This window comes from Cinclus cinclus, chromosome 4 (genome assembly GCF_963662255.1).
Source record: "Cinclus cinclus chromosome 4, bCinCin1.1, whole genome shotgun sequence".
NCBI classification, from domain to species: domain Eukaryota; kingdom Metazoa; phylum Chordata; class Aves; order Passeriformes; family Cinclidae; genus Cinclus; species Cinclus cinclus.
In genome coordinates this window covers 12,728,314-12,749,197 of record NC_085049.1, presented here as the reverse complement: position 1 = coordinate 12,749,197, position 20,884 = coordinate 12,728,314, and the positions used below count along the sequence as shown (strand labels likewise).

Here is a 20,884-nt window from a genome sequence, read left to right as displayed (position 1 = left end):
ACCCTCGGAACAAATTAATTCTTGTATTGTATTTGTAATGATTTATGAAGCATTGCCTACAGAAGAGGACATTAATAGCTTTTAGTTAAAAATGAATATAAAATCACTTGAAAAAATGTAAATTTATAATAAATTTTTAGTTCCCCATGAATTCAGACAACTTCAGACATGAAGCTGGCTCACAGGTAGAAAAGAACAGTGCTGAATGACCCTTTAACCCCCAAGGAATCATATGCAACTGGAGATAATGCCTTATAGTCTCTATCACAGCAATCAGTCTTAAGGCAAAAAGAAAAGTAGAAGCACAAATGTTTGAGAGTGATTGTAATCATGCTTTAGAGCTTGCAACAAGTATATTTAAAGATAGCTTATATTTTACCTAACTTTCATTGTATAAAAGTAGACATCAGGATTCTAATGCAGATTCTTTCTACATAAAATGCAGCAATATAGGGAACTCCAGAGCATGATTCATTCCACTCACTCAACTTAATGTTAAGTTTTAAGGATTTTTTTCTTATACTAAATCTAACCTGTAAAGTAAAGCAATCATTTAAGAAGATAACAACCACAAGTATGCCTTACCTTTGAGGTAATGGTATTGTAGACCAAATATCAATTTTTGTGACCGTTTATTATTTATTTCACTGTTTGAGTATAACAAGAGAAAGTGAGAAGATGTGCAGCCCCAGACTGATGTGGGGCAGGTAGCAGACAACACCTGATGGACCCATTCTATAAGAAGGTACAAGCATAGATGAGATTGCGCCTGCCTTCAGAAGAATAATAATAAAAAAAGATAATATTCTTAAAAGAACAAAGTCTTGTTGGCTTAGGGGTATCATTGTTTTAGCTCCCATCTTTATATGTTTTTATTGACAACAACCACCATATCTTTTAACAGAGGGAAGATGAGCCAGAATGGACAAGAACCAGTAAAGCAGTCGGGAGTAGGAGTAACCGATTCAGAAGGTAAAAAGAAATACAAACAGCTCTACAGTGATACCCCATGTTTGTAGGAAGGATGCGCCTATTTCTTTTCCTTGTTACGCAATGAAAAATTAGTCTATGCTCTCTTTGTATTGTAGATTAAAATCCTGACCTTCATTTTCTCTGGAGGCCTTTTACACAGAATGCCAATGTAATGAGTCTTCAGTTTAAATGAGAATGGTGTCTTACCTGTTTGTTTAAAGTAATCAAATAGTTAGATTACAGTGAGTAATATATAATATCTCTCTTCTCATGTCCATTGCTTTTCAAATTGCAAATACGAAGCACAGAGCTGACTCAATACTCAGTGGATTCAAAGAATATATCTAATGCCTGTCAGGCTCTATTTTTATAACATTTCAGAATATTTACTTCATAAAGCAATCATTAATATCAGTGTTTACATAAAACGATAATTTCAAATAAAAAATATTAGCTGAGAAGTCTTGACTGCTGCACTTAATGCAGATGCACTATAACGAAATTTTTATTTGATTGGGAAATCCTGAGTGATTTTGTTTTGGTGGCAATGTGGTGCTGAGAAAGAGGAAGACATTGTAATATTGGAGCTGGAAAGCTCCTGACAGAGTGACTTTCAAAATTTCATAGGAAATGTGATTATCTTTTTCATGTATAACAATGGAAAACCACACGGAAATGAACAGTGTTTTGTACTGAAGGACACATTATGAAAAATCCATTTCCCTTTACATATAAGGCATATTCTTTCAAGTGTGTGTTTATGTTGAAATCAGATATGAAACTTAATTATCATGACATTCAATTTATTTTTAAAATAAGAACATTTGTCATTTAGATGCATTTCAATGCAGCTTTGAGTATCAATTTACTCATAAATTGAAAATTTATATATGTAATTGATAAATTGATCTGAAGTTTAGTCATTGGAAAAAAATTAACATTTTTCAGGTTTCTAGAATCTCTATACATGGGGAAGTAATTGCTGTTTCCATATTGGAGGTTAAAAACAGTCTAACATTCCACAGAGCTGAAGAAATTAAATAAGAATTTAGAGGTAGATCTGTAAAGTTCTTTTTTCCAAAGCAAGAATTCTTACCAGTGCATATGCATTTCACTAAATATTTCCATACATAGTACTCATTACAAAATGGCTTAATATTCTGCTTTATCAAATAAATATCAAATATCAAATGCTATGATAATCTGCCTATCAAAATTAAATTTTTCAATAATATTTTTAAGAAGTTGAAAAAAATCTTTGTTTTTAAGTAGAAATGGTGGGATGAAAATGGGAAGTTGGGAGTTTTTATTTTGTCATGATGAGTTTTACACAAATTTATAATTGTAAAGAAATAACTTTTCATTATTTTGTTCATCATAAGTTGCCCCATAGGTTATGTCTTGTATCCTAGATTTCATAACTACAAATACAAAATATTCTCATTTCTTATTGATATTATTAATTAATCCCCAAACCCAAACAAACCCAAATAATAAAACCTAAACAATACCCAAAACACCTTTTGAAATATTCTGAAAGACATGTATATAACATTTGGTCTGAAATTACCTTTGAAAAGTTTTCTTTCTCCTTGTCTTCAAAAGTTGAAAATAACTCAAGAGCTGCAATTCCCTAATTTTCACTTACAGTGCAATATACCTCTGCTACCTTGGGAACTCGAAGTGTTACAGTTCCTAGTGTGATAAAATTTCTGGTTCTTATTGAGAGCTTTTTGCCATTGAGAGAGGCTGGTGCAGTCAGCTTGGATTTTAGTGTTTGATTTCTTGCTGTCTAAGAGGGGAAAAGCCAGTGTCAGAGGATAAATTAAACTAAAAGCTGGAAAACAATTCAAGAGCATTTCAGTTTCAGCATGAAAATATAATTATCTTTTGGGAAAGTAGTTCAGAATTTAGAGGAAATCAAGATTAACTGAGAATTACTTCAGTATTACAAATTTATTGTGGCATTCTTTTAATGGATGAATAAAAGATAATGAAAATCTTAAAATCATGTCTTTTCTGTAGTTCACTTACCTGTGTTGTGGACCAGATGAGCTCTGAAATTAAGTGGAAGCAAATATTAATTCCCAATTTCCATTAACTGTAGAGATCTCCCATAGCTGGCATTTGTATTCTTATTTGCAAATAATGACTTAGATTTACCTTTAAAACTTTTTAATACTGGTACTCCTTTTTTAACATTTTCAGATATTCTTAGGGCACAACTTCTGTAAAAAGTAGCCTTGGGTTAGTCCCTTTAAAAATGGTGAAGAATAAATTTAGCTGATCGAACGTGCGGATCTACTGCTATATGAAATGCTTTGGACATCCAAGTCATTCACACAGGGTGACAAATATGGCAAGGGGTTTAGAGGCTCTTTAAGACCAGTAGCTGAAGGCAAAGCAAGACAGGACCCTCAAATGACAGTGAGAACTGGTTTCTGGGTGGCTGAATCAAAACTGTAGCAGCAGGCTTTGAGTTGAGCTCATGGGGTATGACAGTAAAATTCAGGCATTTACATAAGTGGAATCTCTGGGGGGAAAAAATGTTCATTTTGTAACTGTTAGCCCAACATGAATTTTGTTAATGCTTTGTTGGGAATAGTTTTTGTGCTATTAACATATATCAGTATATTATAAGTAAATTCTGGAAAACAGTGTTATTTACTTTGCTGACATAACCAAATTGTCAATATAAACAACTGTGATTCTGTCTATGATAATCTTAGTTCCTCTGAATATATTATCTTCTCTTATTCTGTATTTTTGTATGACATAAAAATATATATATATGAATCAGAGTTTTGTTCTTGGACACTGCATTAGTTATTTTTATGATATGCATTATTGCCTGCTTTCTTACTCTGGGCATTCAGCCCTGAGAAGATGAAATATTTAATCTTAAGCTTCAGTAAATCTTATTGTACATATTGTGATCTCCATTAGTTGTGCAAGCCAACTTCTGTATTTGTTTCAGAAGTGCAATATACCTTGTTCAAAGATTTCTTATGACATAGTTAGAGTATTACAGATATTTTAAAAAGCCCAATTGCATCCATGTAAGGATTGGAATTTACAATTAAAAGCACATGACTAATACCTTGATTCAGCTGTAGATCATGATTGGTCTATCTGTCCTATGAAGTTGCTCAGACAATAGGCTCCAGGTGGTATTTCCCACCTACCAACCATTTATCCATTTAAAATATATCTGGGGGAAATTATTGCCATACATTTTAAAAGTGTGAATTCCCTAGGTAATCCCAAGATGCCACTATTTCTAGTAGATAATATATATATATACATATATATATATATATATACATATAACATTGTCATGGAAATGTTGTATCTTCTCCTTTTGAAGATTCTGTATGCATGCCAAGTATCATTCCCCAGTCATTCCTCAGTCCTCAAGCATTGAGGTTCATCTCAAGCAAAGACTCTTTTAGGAGTATTTCAGGGAGTTTTTTGAGTGAATGAGTACTCACAGTGCTTCTGTCATCCGGTGTGGTTGGCCTTATTGTTGTGAGGATTTTAAATCAGAAAATTGTAATCTTTCTACAGGAGCAGTGCAGCACCTCACCCACATCTTCCAACAGAGTAGGATTCTTTTTTTACCTTTTCTTTTTTTAATTACTCTCCAGTCCATGAACACCAAAAATTTCTGTTCACTGTTCAACCATGTCTCAAAGGTTAACTTTCTGACCTTTCCAGTGGTCCTTTGAGCCTCATGCTTTGAGTGTAATTGAACAAAGTTCTCTAAGTAAGAAACTGTCTCCCTCTACAGATGATTGAACCTGAACAGAAATTTTCAGAATGTTCTAGAAAAGCCCCAGTAATCATGTTTCCATAAGCCAAGAGAAGGAATAGATTCGTACTATTACAAAATCTAAAGATGCACACATACTTACTGAACTTCTATAAAATTATATGATAGAGATATGCTCTCATTCACCCTCAGTGAACTCTTGCAGGATTTTTCCTTTATTTTTGGTTATGCTAGTAATTTGCCTATATTATAGATTAAAGGGGAAAAAAACCACCAGAAAGTAAACAGAACAAGCCCAAACCTGCTTTGTAATCATACTTTAACCGGCAAATTTTAGAGTATTGTGGGTTGAATTTCATCTATTCAGGGTAATCTAAGATAAAAAACACCCTTTTTTTTCTTAATTTCTGATCTTTGTGTTTCATCAGCCAAATTTCATAGTTTTAAATGAGATTTTGAAACTCAGTTAAAATTCAGTAACTAAGAAATTCAGTTTTAATAATTTTAATTTCTTATCTCTATATTTCAATAATAAAGGAAGTTTAATTTTTATTTATGAGAAAAAAAAAAGTTGAAGTACCACAGAAACCTTAAAACATGCTAGGGAGTCATTCTAATAAGATTCTGGAAAGGTGCATGACTCTCTGACTGGGAATCATTTGACTTGTAAATGTTTCTTTATAGCTTTCTGAACAGTGCTAGTGAAATTTTCATCCATCTTTTCTGGACAGAATAGACCCTGGAGCAAATTGTCTTGCAAACTGTTTCATACTGTCTCCTGAAGAGGAGCACCCAGGAGTGATAACTGGCTTAGCTCTCCTGTGTAAAACAAGGCATGAAACAAACTGACAGAACAGGCACAGCTAACCAATGCCATTCTTCAAAGTAATTAAAAGTCAGGGGGGAAAAAACATCATTTTTACTTGTTCTTTAGTAAGGCTAAAGTAACATTGTTTAAACCACAGGGATCACTAAGAACAGGCTAAGGGCTTGCTGCATCTCACACCTTAGAAAAACTAGCATTTTTATTTCTTTTAAATCCAAAGGTTGAAATATCAGAAGTATAAAATTAGTCCTTATGAGGATGCTCAGAGAAAAATGCCCTGATATTGGACCTTCAACCAGAAAGTTTTAAGAGGAGAAAGAAGAAGGCAGATGAAGAAAGTTGTTAACAGACAATTATGATACAGTTACTGAGATTTGCAACTGCTTTTGTATATGCACAACTCTAGACTTTTATGTCTGGTTTGTCCAGGCTAAAAATAGGAGGTTTACTGCAGGTGAGCAACTTTCTTGAATTAGAATGATCAGAGAGAGAACACGTCTCCTAAGGAGACAGGCTGAGAGAGTTGGGGTTGTCCAGCCTGGAGAAAACAAGACTCTGGGGAGACCTTGCTCTGGCCTTGAAGTAGATAAAGGGGGACTTTAAAAAAAAAAAAAAAAAGGGGAAAAAAAGCCTTTTTACCAGGGTCTACAGAGGCAATGGTTTTAAACTGATATTAGATTTAGATTTAGTATAAGAGGCACTGGATCAGGTTTCCCAGAGAAGTGACAGATTCCCTAACCCTGGAAATGTTGAAGGACAGGTTGGATGGGGGTTTGAGGAACCTGATCTAGTGGAAAATGTCCCTGTCATGGCATAGGGTTGGCAGTAGATGGTCTTTAAAAATCCCTTCGGACCCAAACCATTCTATGACTCTTTGACAGGAAAGAGTTGACAAAGGTTTTTGAAGGGCTCAACACACAAACTGCAAATATGCCTGCTTGCTGTTAGTGGTGTTCTGGGAACTGCTGTCCACTCAGGGGTTTGACAGTTACAGAAGTAAAAACATTTCCATCCTCCAACAGTGATTTCTTCTGTACCTTTGATTGGAGCATCAGGCACCCACATTTCACACACTTCATCCAGTGTTTTGTTTTGAACAATTAAGTCAGCAACTCTGTGCCAGGAAAATTCCACTTTCTTTTTGGTTTCTTACCTTTGGATTGTTTCATCTACTGAGGCAACACCAGAATGTCACGTGAACAGTATTGGGTAGCAAGAATTTGAGAAGAGCTATTTCCAAGGAAAATTGCAAGCATCATTGCATAGCATATAAATGCTCTTTTCTGTATTTATGTCAGGAAGTGACTGAATAGACAGAGGAACTTTGAATTCACATGCTGGAGTAATCTCCAATTTACCAACAAATCCTAAACTCGCACTTATTTATTTTTTCTTAAATTTAGTTAAATCGAACTAGACTGGAAATTTTTATCTTCTCTAACATGATTCCTGACTCCTATCAGTATAACTAACAGTATACAGATCAGCAATAAATGACCAAGCCAGAAGCAGTCACTTTTACCATAGTGGAGAATAGTTCTATGTTCCTGGATCAAGGCTTGATCCAATTCTTTTTAAGGCCTTTTTAGACTGGTATCTCAAAACCACAGGAAGCATCCATCTATTTAGGTCAAATACTATCTTTGATGTTTGCAGCTTTCCCAACAACTCAAATAATTGTGGAATTTTGCACATTTAATCTTAACATATACCAAAAGGTATGAGAACCTGGAAAAAGTCTGGACTTGCAAGCATTTTTTGAATCAGCAGAGTCTTGTACTGACCAGGTATGAGACTGTTGACTTGATTGTAATGGATACTGATCTATGACTTTAAAGAGAAATACAGACAATCTGAAATGTTACCAACACTGACTTGAACAGTGATTGAATTGCATTTTTTGGTTTTGAGTGCATGTCATGTCCATAGCAAAAGAAATTGCTGCACATTCACATTGTCTTTCCTCAAGAGCAATATCAACCCGTTAATCTCTTTTTAGAAACTGACTTTTAGTGGCTGTAATATCTGCTTTTATAGTCCTATTGCCCTTCTGATTTACCTGTAGAGGAGGTCTTTTTGTGAAATAAAATATTACTGATTAAAATGTGATCCTTTCCCAGGAAGATATCTAATTGAGAGAGGAAGAATTGCCAAACTTCTCTGCTATCTCTATAAATAAAAAGGCTAAAATTCAACCTGACTTTGTTTAAACTGTCTTTAATATGAAATCAGAACCTTGCTGTCTTCCATTACCTTCTACCAAGGGTCTGCCATCTACTACTTGACACCATGATTTTAATCAATGCCAACAACATTTAAAGCAGAAAATACCAGCAAGGGTAATTTCTCACATGAAGAGCTGCTACATTACAGAGAAGAAAAAAAAAAAGACATAAGGGAATAGAAAACAAGTTCTGAAAGCTCTTGCAGATAGCCTGTCATATGTTGATTTTAAGAATTGATTTTAAGAAAAGATCAGATGTACTTTTCTGTCACAAGGGATCCTTAAGCAATGAATCAGGCCTATGCACTGACAATAGTCCTTATTGTCTCTTGTTTTCTAAAAAGAAGTGTATACTTTATGCATGTTCCCTTAAGCTAGAAATGGCCTTACTACTAATGCCTAAAGCCCACACTTTAAAAACAGAGTCAAGATAAACAGCATGCCTATAAACCTAAATATTGTCAGCTTCCTCTCTAAACTCTGAGAAGTATTTTTCATCTATCCCCAATTGGCCCCACATCCTAATTTCCCACCTGGCTCTCCAGTAATAATTGGAGCAATTAGTTCTGCCTTCCTGAGGTATTTGCCAGTTTAATCCAGCTGGTTTTCCTAGAAAGAAGCAGAAAGAATTTAAATAAGAAAAGAGTTTGCAGCCAGAGACAAAAAAATAGAAGAAAAAAAGGTCAAGTTCTGTGTTCTTATATCTACATCACATAGACAGAAGACTAAACAGATTTAATGGCTCAGAGTAATTTACTCTGTGTGTGGAAGTTGCAAATGTTTATTTATCCTTATCTGCAAAGGGATTCAGGGTCTTCAAACATAGATGTATTCTGCTGTTTTGAATACTCTGTTTTTCTTCCTCAGTCAAGTTGCTGCTCCAGAAAGTTATCCCACAGATTCTTAATCAAATCTGCCATTCTAGATCAGCAAGTCCTCTTCCTTTGGTTAGGAGCCAAAAGATTATAATGAAAATATAAAGCATTTATTTTAGCTTCCTTATCTAATGTTTAGGTTGGTCATATCAGATGAGATTAGTGCTGCCAAATGGTTCTGGGTTTGCATACGTGTTAATTCCATCCATTTCTGAAAACACCCATTGGTATTCTTTCTATCAGTCGTGCCTTCATTTTTAATATTTCCTTAGGGTTTTTTTGTTTTGTTTTGTTTTGTTTTTTGATTTCTTTTGGTGGGGGGGGGGGGGGGTTGGGGGGGGGATTTGTTTGTTTGCTTGCTTGCTTGCTTGGTTGGTTGGTTGGTTTTTTTTGTCTGCCATATTGGCTTTGCACTCTGACTGATTGTGATGTGATAACAACATGTGATAACTGGATTTGCACACCTTGGAAAATGCACAAATCCTCTGGAGATCAGCTGGGTCAACACTGATACATACAGCTGCCTTCATATTTCACACCACTGTAGGACCTAGAAGTCCACATTATTTTCAGAAGCCTGCTACCATACTGCCTACAATAGTCAGTCAGTTTGGGTGATTTACTAGTCCCATGCATAACTTGCATCAGTGCCTGATGTGTATGCTTTGGATTCTTGCTGTTTCCTCCTGCTACTCACCCAATATCTATGGCATTATTCACCAGCCTCCTGATTGCCTTGGCTGTGCCTGGCTGTGTTTAGCTTTTTAGAAAAACATTCGTATTCATGGAACATTCCATTATATTCTTGAAGGAATTGGATTCTCACTGATCTGAATGCATTTGCCTTTTCTATAAGTTATGCCCTTCTGACTAGTCTGATAGTCTGAAGAGTTCCTTTTTCTTGGCAAGTAAAAGAGAGAAAAGGGGATCTTTCCACTCTGTCCCTGGACATTTGTGAGATGACCAAAAAAGACACCTTATCTCATTGTTTATATGCTGGGTTTAAGACTATTTTGAGTTTTGTTTACATTTAAAAGTAGTATGCAAGTCTGACTTAATAATGACACATTTTCCCTGTCATTTTTATCTTTGAAAAAGTGAATCTTACACACTACATATGCCGTGTATCTTCCTTCCTACTTGGTTCATCCTTTTCAATCATATCCACAAAGCAAATTTATCTAAATTCCCATAAAATTGTCAGAGAGATTGCTATGATTCAGAAGCTATCAGTGAAACAACAAGTTTTTAAAGCTCATGATAAATCTGTACATGAAAGCTGCCATTTCCAAAGAAAGGAATCTAAGCAATGTTAGAAAAACAATAAAAGAAAAGGAACATGAAGTTATTTTTTTCCTGTTGGCGAACATTTTGTACTACAAAAAGAGCTTTCACAGCAACAGTTAAACAGAATTTAGGAAGCAGATCTTAGGAGATGCTCTTCACCTCTCCTAGCAAGCACACCTTATCTAGATGTTGTTCCACTGATTAAAGGAGCTACTCCAGATTTACAATATTATAGAAAGGAAATGATATATTGAAGACAGTCAACTTACCTTCAGAAAATGGGCATACTTGGAAAAATCCTGCAGCATGAAAAATAGATTTTTACAACTTGTCTTCAGTAGTGGAGACAATGCCAAAGCATACTGTTTTCCAATAGCAACCAGAAAGCCAGCTTTCCTAACACCATTTCTCATTCTCTGGAAAAAACCCCAGCAACTATTGTGTCATTGTACACTGCTTTTTCCCCCAGACTCTCAAAACTGTCTTGTTTAATCTACTTTCTGGTATGCAAGCACAGATCTATCAAAGAAAGAAGGTAAAAAGGCCATAACCTTTCCATAAATGTCTCATTAATTTGCATTTGTGCCTTATAATATAAGGGAAAAGCCACTCTGATATCACAGCTACATCTAACTATAATATGACAAATCATTTCCTTCTTTATTGGCAGCCTCTACTGCCCTCAGGTTAGTTGTTCTGAATTTCAAAATTAAATATTGCAGTTTTCTTGTTGAACAAAGCTGAGTAATTTGTTTCTAGTACAATTTTCTGCCACTGGCTAAAAATTCTAAACAGAAGACAGCTTGAAAAATGGATATAAGAGGAAGTGATGTAAATCCTGAGAGAAAGAACACACATACAAGCAGCAAACACATCCTTTTTCCCCTGCCCCTCTCTGGGATCAACTGAATCTGTGAATATATATTTAAAGCATTGACCAAAGGTATAAATTATTCCAATTTCTTCTGTAATTTTGAGCAGAAAGCTTTTTCTTAGGGATACTATGATCACAGATTAAAGTGAAAAAATAATCAGATCTTTTTGGATTCATTTTTAAAAATTTATCTACATGATTATTTTTATGTTCATAATCTCAATTACACCATAGTAGACTTTTTCATAAGGAAGTCAAAAAAATTATCTGAGCAGATTTCCTAAAGAAATTGCAAGTTTTTATGACATTTTAACTGTTTAATTAAAACAATCCAAACAAAATTTAGGAAGGGATGAATAAAATTGACATCTTCATTAGATTCCTAATCAATCATTTGAACGAATAACTTATCTTTATAATGCAGTCCTTTGTAATGACAAAATGAGATTTCCAATATGTTCTCAGCTTACTGAAGTGCTTTGAGTCTTGTATAAACACTTGTTTTATGTCACCAAGTTACCTTTGATGGTTAGCAGAGAAACTTCATGGTTTCCACATCATTTTGAAATTGGTGTAAGTGGAAAAGGCAGTGCTTCTATCTGGAAACTTTTGATAATGCACACTGCTCATTCCATCCTTCCATCTGTTCTCATGGCCTTTAAACATCTCCAGTGAAGAAGACTCCATACTCTCTGGGAAATCTGTTCTACTGCTTGGTCACCCATAAAATAAAGAAGTACTTCATCATATTCAGGTGGAACTTGCTGCGCATGAGTTCCTGCCCATTGCTGTTGTCCTATTGCTTGGAACCTCTGAGCAGAGCTCTCTCTGTCATCTTATCACCATCCCTTCAGGTTCTGATAGACATTGGTGAGGTCTTCTCTCAGTCATCTCTTCCCAAAGCTGAATAGGCCCAATTCTCTCAGCTTTTCCTCCTAAGGGGAAATCATTTTTATAACCCTCTGATGGACCTGCTCCAGGATCTCCATGTCTCTCTTGTGCTGAGTAGCCCAGAACTGGACACAGCACAGCATATGTGGCCTCACTAGTTCTGAGTAGATGGGCAGGATCATCTCCCCAGTGTGATGGCAATGCTCTTCCATTGGCCTGCTTGGCACAAGGGCACACGGGAAGTACATGCAGAGCTAATTGCCCACCAGGACTCCCAGATCCTTCTCTGTAGTGCTGTCCCCCAGCAGGTCTAATCTCTGCTCCTCCCTGCATTTGCCTTCGTTGAATTCCAGAAGGTTCTTCTCTGCCAACTCTCCAGCCTGTCGAGGTCTGTCTGAAGGGCTGCACAGCTCTCTGGGGTATTGGCCACTCCTCCCAGCCTTGTATCGCCAGCAAACTTGCTGGGAAGTATCTATCCCTTCGTTTAAGTAATTGATGAATAGGTTGAACAAGATTGGACCCAGTATCAAAACCCTTGTGAGATATCACTTGTTGCAGGTTTTCATCCAGCACTTTGTGCCACTGATCAAAACCCCCTGAGCTCTGCTGTTCAGCCAGTTCTCTGTCCATCTCACCATTCACTTGTACAGCCTTCCCTTGCTGACTTTGTCTATGAGGATATCATGGGAGATAGCATCGAAAACCTTACTGAAGTCTGGTAAACAACATTCCATTGCTCTCCCCTCAGCTATCCAGACAGGTTTTGGAATTCAAGTGATGCTTGTGGCAGGAGAGACTGCCTTCAGTGAGTTAAAGGGAGTTTTACTGTTGGAATTCAGTATTGCCCCATTTAAGTTCTGCAATAAATTTTGAAATTAATATATTTCATTGCATTCCACAGGGAACATTGCTTCACTACTGTATGATATATAGAATATTTACACATGGTCATGGCACACACAGATGACATGCACAGCCAAATAGATGTAGTGGGCTGGATGAAAAATGTTTAAGTTTAGATCCGAGTGTGCTTCCCGAAAGTCACTGAAATATCGGGGCCTTAATATTGGCACGAGAGAAGAGGGATCAGACAGTGAGAAACTTACAGGTATGTGAAAAATACAGGAATGGTGCTGGAGAATGCAGAAACATTATGTTTGAGGAATTTAGATGACTGAGCAACTAAAGTTCTGCAAATGATTCCTGATAGGAATCTGTCCTCTGAGCAAACCTGAGCTAAGACTCAACAGCTTTTAATCTATTATTTAGAGTAACAACATTTTTTCTTACTCTGTAGGTGATCTTTAACTCCCCAGGTTACCACTGGGCTGATTCACTGTACTGTATTTACTTTAAATAAGCAGAACTATATTTCCAAAAGTTGCTTACATAAATGTAAGGAATACTTTCTGACACAAACTTGGAAGTCAGATAGCCCGTCTTGTCTTCAGAGAAGTATCCAAACTGTGTAAATTTTTTGTTCCTCTAGATGGTTTCTGTACTGATGCTAGTGGTAATTTTTGTGTCTTTTTTCCCTTTTTTATAGAAATAAATTTTGAAACGGAAGGTAGGATCTATGAACAATTTCAAGTGAAAAATTTGTATAATGCTACAAGCTAGGATCAAAAGTGGTATCAGCAATTTGAAATTAGCTTGCATAACTCTAAATTCATAAACTGAAGTTTGAGCCCAAATATTTAGAGTTGATTGGTTCAACAAGCTAATACTTTGTGCTGAGGCAAGGTAGATTCCTAGGATTAAGTCTACTTCAATGATATATATGCTTACGTTTGGACAAATGAGCATGTGTACATACACATGTGTTAGGATCTGATTATCAGAAGATGCTTCTGCCCAAATCAAGGTGCAAATGAGAGCATATGCTAACGTCAGGAGTATGAATTTTATTTAAGAGTAGATTTGTGGTATGGAAGGCAGAGGGAGAAGAATGATCAAGTGGAAATATAATCACCACCACATGGGTCACTGTGGCATCATTCCTGCCCTTCCTCTGGTGTTCTTGCTGTTGGGGTCCTTGGAGAGTTCTTCTGGAAGTATTACTTTTATACAACCTAACTTCCAGGTATGCTCGGAACGTAGATGCTGTCCCCACAGCTTGGGCTGCCAGATGTATAAGAAGTTGCTTCCTTTCTCATGGCTTGCCATGGCAGGAATTTCTGTGCAGATAGGTTATCCAGATCTGCCTCAGCCTGACATCTTTCTGCTGTTGCCTTCTGCACTTATTGCAGAAGTTCCCACACCACTGTGGGGTTTTGTCCAGTGCTAATTCCAAACTTTCCAAACCTCAGTTTAGGTCTGGAATTAATGCCTTCCTGTTTGCCATCTGTACCTCCTGTGGCATTTTATCTTATGGGAACTTCCTTCCCTGACAGTGTCTTGAGATATTTGACTGCATTCTTTAAGTCTGACAACAGGTGTGCATCTATATATAGATATTTGTATGCATATATAAATTATTGAATCTCACATATATATATGTACATATGGACACACATGACTTAATAGATTTTGGACATACCTCTTTGGAAATAAAAAACAAACCTGGGTTCTGAATGAAATGCTTCATCTGTGTCTATAGGGTTCTTCATTAATCCAAATACTGCTTTAGTTTCATTAGCTTTTTTTGCCCAAAAAATGAACATCACTGTTTTTAACTGCAATGGATAATAAAAGAAGATAAGACCTGTGTTGCATAGTGGCTCTGATATAAAAAAGGCAACAAATCCTATTAACTTTACATTTTACAATTGAATTTCTCATGTTCTACTAGTTTAATGGTACTTATTCTAAAAATTTACAATAATTTGATGATTATTGATTTCACTGCAAATTTCTTCCGAATCTTAAAAAAAGGATAAGAAAAATTATGGTCTGATCTTTTAGATTTTGCAAATGGACCTGCTTAAGTAGTTTGGCCATTTCTTTGAACAGTAAAAGTTTTATTTCAGTCTCTTACTCATTCTGTTTCTATGTTAATTATCTAATTTAAAACTTAGAGTTTTGTCTACTATATAAAAAAATCTAATTCAATATCTTTTTACAACTGGGGCTTCTGAAATAGGTAATGCAATGAGAAATTTAATCATGGGAGTTACGGGAGGATCAGCCACTTAAATAAAATATTTTATAATCAGTGGAATGAAATAACCATTCTGAAGGCACAATTCATCTGACCTATTTTAGAAGTCTATTTGCAATTAGGACAAACTACATTCTAGAAGAGCAATCCCTCAGATAAAGACACTGACTGTCAGACAGATGAATCCTAGCAGCAGAATCTATCTCCAACAGACATTAGGTGACAGTCACTGCAAAACATCTAAATGCATCTAGAAATAACTTTTGAGCACATTTAACTTTATTTGACAAAAATGCTAATTTAATTTGGTCTGAAGTTCTAAAATGACTGCTGTGCTCAACAGTAAGTGCAATTACCATTTGGAGTGTTAGGTTCCATAATTATCTTGAACTAACAAGAAGCAGAAGATGGTGTCAATTTGTTTTTTGGTTTTATTTGTTAGAAAAGGCTCTAATTAGAGCATGAAAAATAAAATAGAGGAGAAAATTTTAGTTTAGAATTTACTCAGATACAACATAAACATTTTGAAATCATAGACATATAATTGTTATAGAGAACCAGAATTATTTAACTGAAGAAGTACTGAAGCAGGTAAAAAGCCTACCAATTTTGTGCATCTTTAGATAGCCAGTACTAATTCTATTTTAATTTCATTTATATAATTTATTATTTTCAGTTCTCCCAATTCAGTGTTTCTAACCAGTCTGATGGTGCTTTTTTGTTTGTTTGTGTTTGTTTGTTTGTTTTATTGATTGGGTGTTTGCTTTATTGATTGGGTGTTTGTTTTTGGTTGGTTGGTTGGTTGGTTTTTAAACAAGGCAAAGGGAATTTTTCCAGGATTAGTGATCAATTTAGCAATAAAGTAGGTTTCTCTTCTCGTTCCTCTTGAGGAAATCCCCACACTAGTCCTCTCTTCACTCCATCTTTCAATTCTCACTGGAATAAGCAAAAAAAAAAAAAAAAAAAAAAGACCCAGCACTGTAGAGAGAGATAACAGAGAGCCTGTAGAATTATTCCACAGATTCATTTATTGACGCAAAACTCATTAGGAAGAAGTAGGAACATTCCCAATTCACTGTCTCTTGGGTTCTGTAGACCTACAGTTACTGAGTGTCTGCTAATTGGTTTTGCTCCTCAGAGGAGTTGATTGTGTTTGCTGGATGAATTTCAGTCACAAAAGATGTTAGCAGACAGCAGTTTTCCTAGTCGACCTGTGACAAGCCTGGCAAGAAGCTCTGGGTGCCTAAAGAGACCAGATGTGCTCCTCTCTGAATCCTATACCTCAGTGGAGAGAGTGGATCTATCTCTGTTTGCTTCACTGTAGTTCACCAGGAATCACAGCAGAGTTAAAATCTGTCATAATCTCAAGGGGAAAACCACAGCAGGAAACACAAGTAGATCATATTAAAATGCAACACATAGAATTAGTAACTTCCTCCTTTTTTTGGACAGTGTCCCTAATATTTATCATCACTAACAGTTCAATCTATCGCAGATTTGAACAATATGTGTATGTGTGTATATACACACACACACACACACACACATATATATATATATATATATATATATATATATATATAATATTATTATATAGTTTTAGAAATAGGCCTTAGGAGAGGCATGAAAATAATATCAATATTTCAGGAAAGTTCACTCTCTAATATTTCAGTGATTTCTTTGTGGCTCAAAAATGACCAGTATTTAGAATTTCAATTCACTGTTGATTAATGGAAGGAATACAGGGATCCTTCACCAGCTGGGAAGGTAAAAGATAACAAATTCTGGGAGCTCGTAGAATAAGGGACAAAGGCAGAGTGGGAACTTGTCAGAGGGCATAAAATAATTCAAATGTTCTACACCATGGACATGTTTGAATGTACAGACTTTGAAAGTTACGGGAGTGGGCAGCCCAGAAGAAAATCTGGCACATGTCTGTCAAAACAAGAGTGAGGAACAGCATAAATTTCATTCTTTAGTTTTTTCTAGTGCAGAGTAACAAGGGACTGAAGAATCTTTGAGCTCTCAGGTGTTCCCAGGCTGTTACATTACTTTTGATTTTAGCCTAACCGTTGGGCCAAAGGGACTGGAGCCAACCTGCCCACTTCTAAGAACTGCCAGGCTGTCTTTAGATAAACTCCACATTCAGCTGAGTCCGGCACACTCATTCCCAGCATCACAAAACTTCGGGATTCACAACCAACCTTCAACTTATATAAAGCACACTGAGACATACATGATCAGAGAGAGAGAGATGTATCCAATGCATCTGAGCTCTCCAGCTCCCTCCAGCAAAAAGGAGCAATGAAGAACTCAGCTTGCATTCATGCTAGGCACTACTGACTGCTGTCTCCTGCAGCAAAACTCTGGAATCAACTTGGCCTTGCTTTCATGCAGAAGTGCTAACTTGTTGATAGCACCACAGCTATATTTAAAGCTCTTTTCCTGAGGCAGCTTTTCTTTATTGTTGACAGTAAAATGGATGTGCTGTGAAAAGAGATTTTTGTTTTCAAACAGTTGGGAAATAATGCAAGGACCACAAAACAGATTCAATATTCTCTAGACTTCTTTAAAATGAGAAAAACTAAAAATATGCAATTGTTGCCCAAAGCAATTTTAAAAATATGGAATGTCCTGGCATTGGAGACAATGTCTTTTTCCCACAAAGCAATAGATTTTTTTTCACCTTCTTGTGTCAAAATGTGTAGTATCCACTCTGTTCTGCTCAAAACAGAGGTTAAAACACTTAAAATCAGATTTTTTTCTTTTCCAAGAAGGTCACTTGTACAATGAAAGCAACAATTCTCTTTAAACAATATTCATTTAGAAAATGTCTTTGTGATCATTATTAGTTGCGTACCGGGCTGCAAAATTAACTGTGCATGGAGCAGGTCATAGGAAAGAATTCTTCCCTTCCACTGAGTGTTTGTTAGTATGAAGAAGATGAAGCCAGACTTCTCAGAGCTCAGCAGTCAGAAAGAGGAAATATATAACATTCACAAGCTGAAGTAAAGAAAATTCCAACTGAATAGAAGAAAATGAGAAGCAAGCTAAACCAACCGACCCAATGAAAACACGCAAAATTAGGTGTCGGATCAAAACTCTACAAAAAAACTCTGTTCAACCTCATCTAATGTGGAAGTAAACACTGAGTGTGAGGTTGGACTGGAGTGCTCCAGCAGTCCTTTGTTCTGTGAATCATTTCATCAGTTTACAATTGCTTCATAAAACACACTTTAAAACAGAATTATTGCTGTAAAATGCAATTTTTTTCTTTTCCTGAGCCTCATTTTGCCATTCATTGAGACATAAGGCGTGTGCTGATTCAGGTTAGGTGACTAACCCAAAATCAATACGCTGGGCTGGGGCGGGGAGAGGGGTGAGGTTACAGTGAGTAGGATCATTTCTGCCAGGGAGCTCACAGCCAGCTGTACAAACACTATAGCTACAGGAGATAAAGTCAGGGACACTGGGTGGGAAGCAATAGGCAGGAGCGTGGACAGAGCTCTTTCAGCATCAATGCCTGTTTATGACTTTTTAAGAGCCAGTGATTAGTTACAGGTAGCAACGTTTTTAGCTAGACTGGTGCTGGTATAATTTTAGTTAAGGGAACATCTCATCAGGAAGAGTTTAAAGCAGCAATCTGCTTCCAGTGTTTATTAAAATACTCTGTAGTATTTCTCATAACCACTGAGCTGGTTGAATTCCTCCCAGATAATTAGGTTCTTGACGTTCCTTGCTGCAGCTGCCTACAGTTAATATATTCTTTTCTTTCCATAATGACCACAAAACCTGGAATATCTGATCACAAGCTTTGTAAATAAGGGGTTATTAAAAAAAAAAAAAAAAGAACAAAAACCAAACCAATCCAAGCCAGGTTGTTTATTTTGCACATTCTTTTTTTCTGAGAGGAAGTATGATGGTTTTATGGTAAATCACTGAGGAAAACTCAGAAAATTTTTGTTTGTCAGTGCCAGTTGCAACAGTTTTGTCTTTTGACAGCAGAGTTAATTCTGCTTTTACTAGTGCCTGTTTTCAAAGCATAACAAACAGCTTTCAAAATCAGAAAGCACACTGATCAGCAGGGTAGCAGACTTGCCTTATGTTTCTTGAAGCATTCTTGATAAAAAATACTCCTTTGCTAGAGCTTATATGTCACATGGAAAAAGGAATTAAATTCAGCATGAAGCTTGAAAGCTCCTTGTTTTGTTGCCTCTATATGCTTCTCTGAGACAGCTTAGAAAAGTAATGAAGATTACAAACGTACATTTAGTTGCAATTGCTGTCTTTAACTGTAGTTGCCTCACCTTTCTGATTAGAAGAACTACTTATAATTAATTATATTTTTGTGGAAATTATGATTGTAAACATATAATACAGACCACTATCTTTTCTAAATTGTAGGGCTTTGCCAATTACCACTAGCATTATTATTATTAAAAGATAAACCCAAAAATTTTAAAAAGAAGAAATAGTGCAAGCTGCTGAAAGTATTTATCACACAAGGTTTGAGATAGAAATTTTGATTTTTTTTTTTTTTTTTGGTTGGAAATTGCATCTATTTGCTTACAGCACGAGAGACACCTCAGGATAAACTCTTTAATATAGGAGGTTGTTTATGCTCTTCTACTGAATTGTATTGTATGGATTTTATTTCAAAATTGGAAGCTGAGTGCCTTGCACAGAAAAATTAGATGTCTTGTGAGCCATTTCAGTAGCGAGTTGTCAGTCTCCCATATCAGTATGGTGTCCTTGGTCAGAATCATGGACTTACATGTCTGCATTCTTTCCTGCAGCCAAACTATGTTGGAAAGGAGGAATGAAGATGTTCAGAGAAATTGCTGCCCACCTGAATTACAATGTATACATATGCTCAAATCTCAGATGTGATGACAGTAAAATACATAGATTTGACTGGTAAATAAAGCTCCTCTCTCTTTGAAGAGCCACCAGTAGAGAGACCTTGTGACTTCAGCACTGAGTGGAACATGAATATAACAGCACTCATAGACTTGTGGTTCAGCAGTGGATCCACAAAGTTTTACTTGTGAAACATCATGCAAGCGGACACTTGTGTTTCGTGTGGTCAGGAGAGGGCAAAATCGGGCTGAAATTGCTTCAAAGATAAAACATGGTCTTCAGCTTCTTTGGCCATGAAATCCTGTATTGCAATATGATAATCATAACACAGAAATAATTAGCACTACCACCAATCAATAAGTCCATTTAAATTCATATGAGTATAAATATATCATATTTTCCAAATCAAATGGACAACTGGATCCTGCTCCCAGGGAAGAAAATACAGGTCAATTTTACATTGTGAATCCAGATATCATACTTTGAATTTGAGAAAATTGGCTCATAGATTTTAAGAAAAAATTTCCTTCCAGCAGTGGATCATAATCTGAATTGATCTTTAGTGACTTTATTAATGTTCCTGAGCTAATCTGTATCTCTAACTCAATATTTTCATATTTAAATATTTCTGCCTTTATTTTTACACTTATGTATTCAGTGATTTATTACTTTCATTGGGAACTCAGTAAAAAGCTCTTCAAGTCATTAAATAATGTAAAATGCTAATGAGAACTACTGAATTCTTTGAATTTTTTTTTTCTCAGTCTTCAATCATTTACTATTTTACATGTCCTTATATAATTTAAAATTATTTCTGAGATTTCATATAGCTGCTAATATTTTTTACGACTTAGAATTAAGAGATTTATATTCCGTAAGAAAGTCTACATCACAGGCTGTTTTTCCTGACAGATGCAGAAACAGTTCGTTGGGAATAAGGTTGCTCATGAGTAACACTGAAATTGCAACCTGACACTGGTTCTTCCGTGTGATGGGGAAGGAGGAGTTTGATATGGTGCTTCACTGTCCTTTGCAAGGTTCTCTCTAGTGGTGCTGAGTGTCTCAGCTAGCGTGGTCTCTGACCATGGCCAGGCACCAGCTTGGCAAGTCATTCTTCATGAACATTACCCTAAGGGACAGTGTGTTTTCTTGGGTTTGAGCCAATTCCAAGCAGATATTCTGTAGTTATATTGTATCTCTTTA

The 20,884-nt window shown here is 36.0% G+C and overlaps 1 protein-coding gene across 1 annotated transcript in view; it reads left to right on the top strand.

Annotated features, from left to right (window-relative positions):
* Positions 1 to 20,884, top strand: part of PCLO (piccolo presynaptic cytomatrix protein) — a 310,788-nt gene that overhangs the window by 272,765 nt on the left and 17,139 nt on the right. The window contains exon 24 of the mRNA XM_062491657.1: positions 905 to 972. Coding sequence (XP_062347641.1) covers positions 905 to 972 — 68 coding nt within the window. The remainder of the gene's footprint in view (positions 1 to 904; positions 973 to 20,884) is intronic.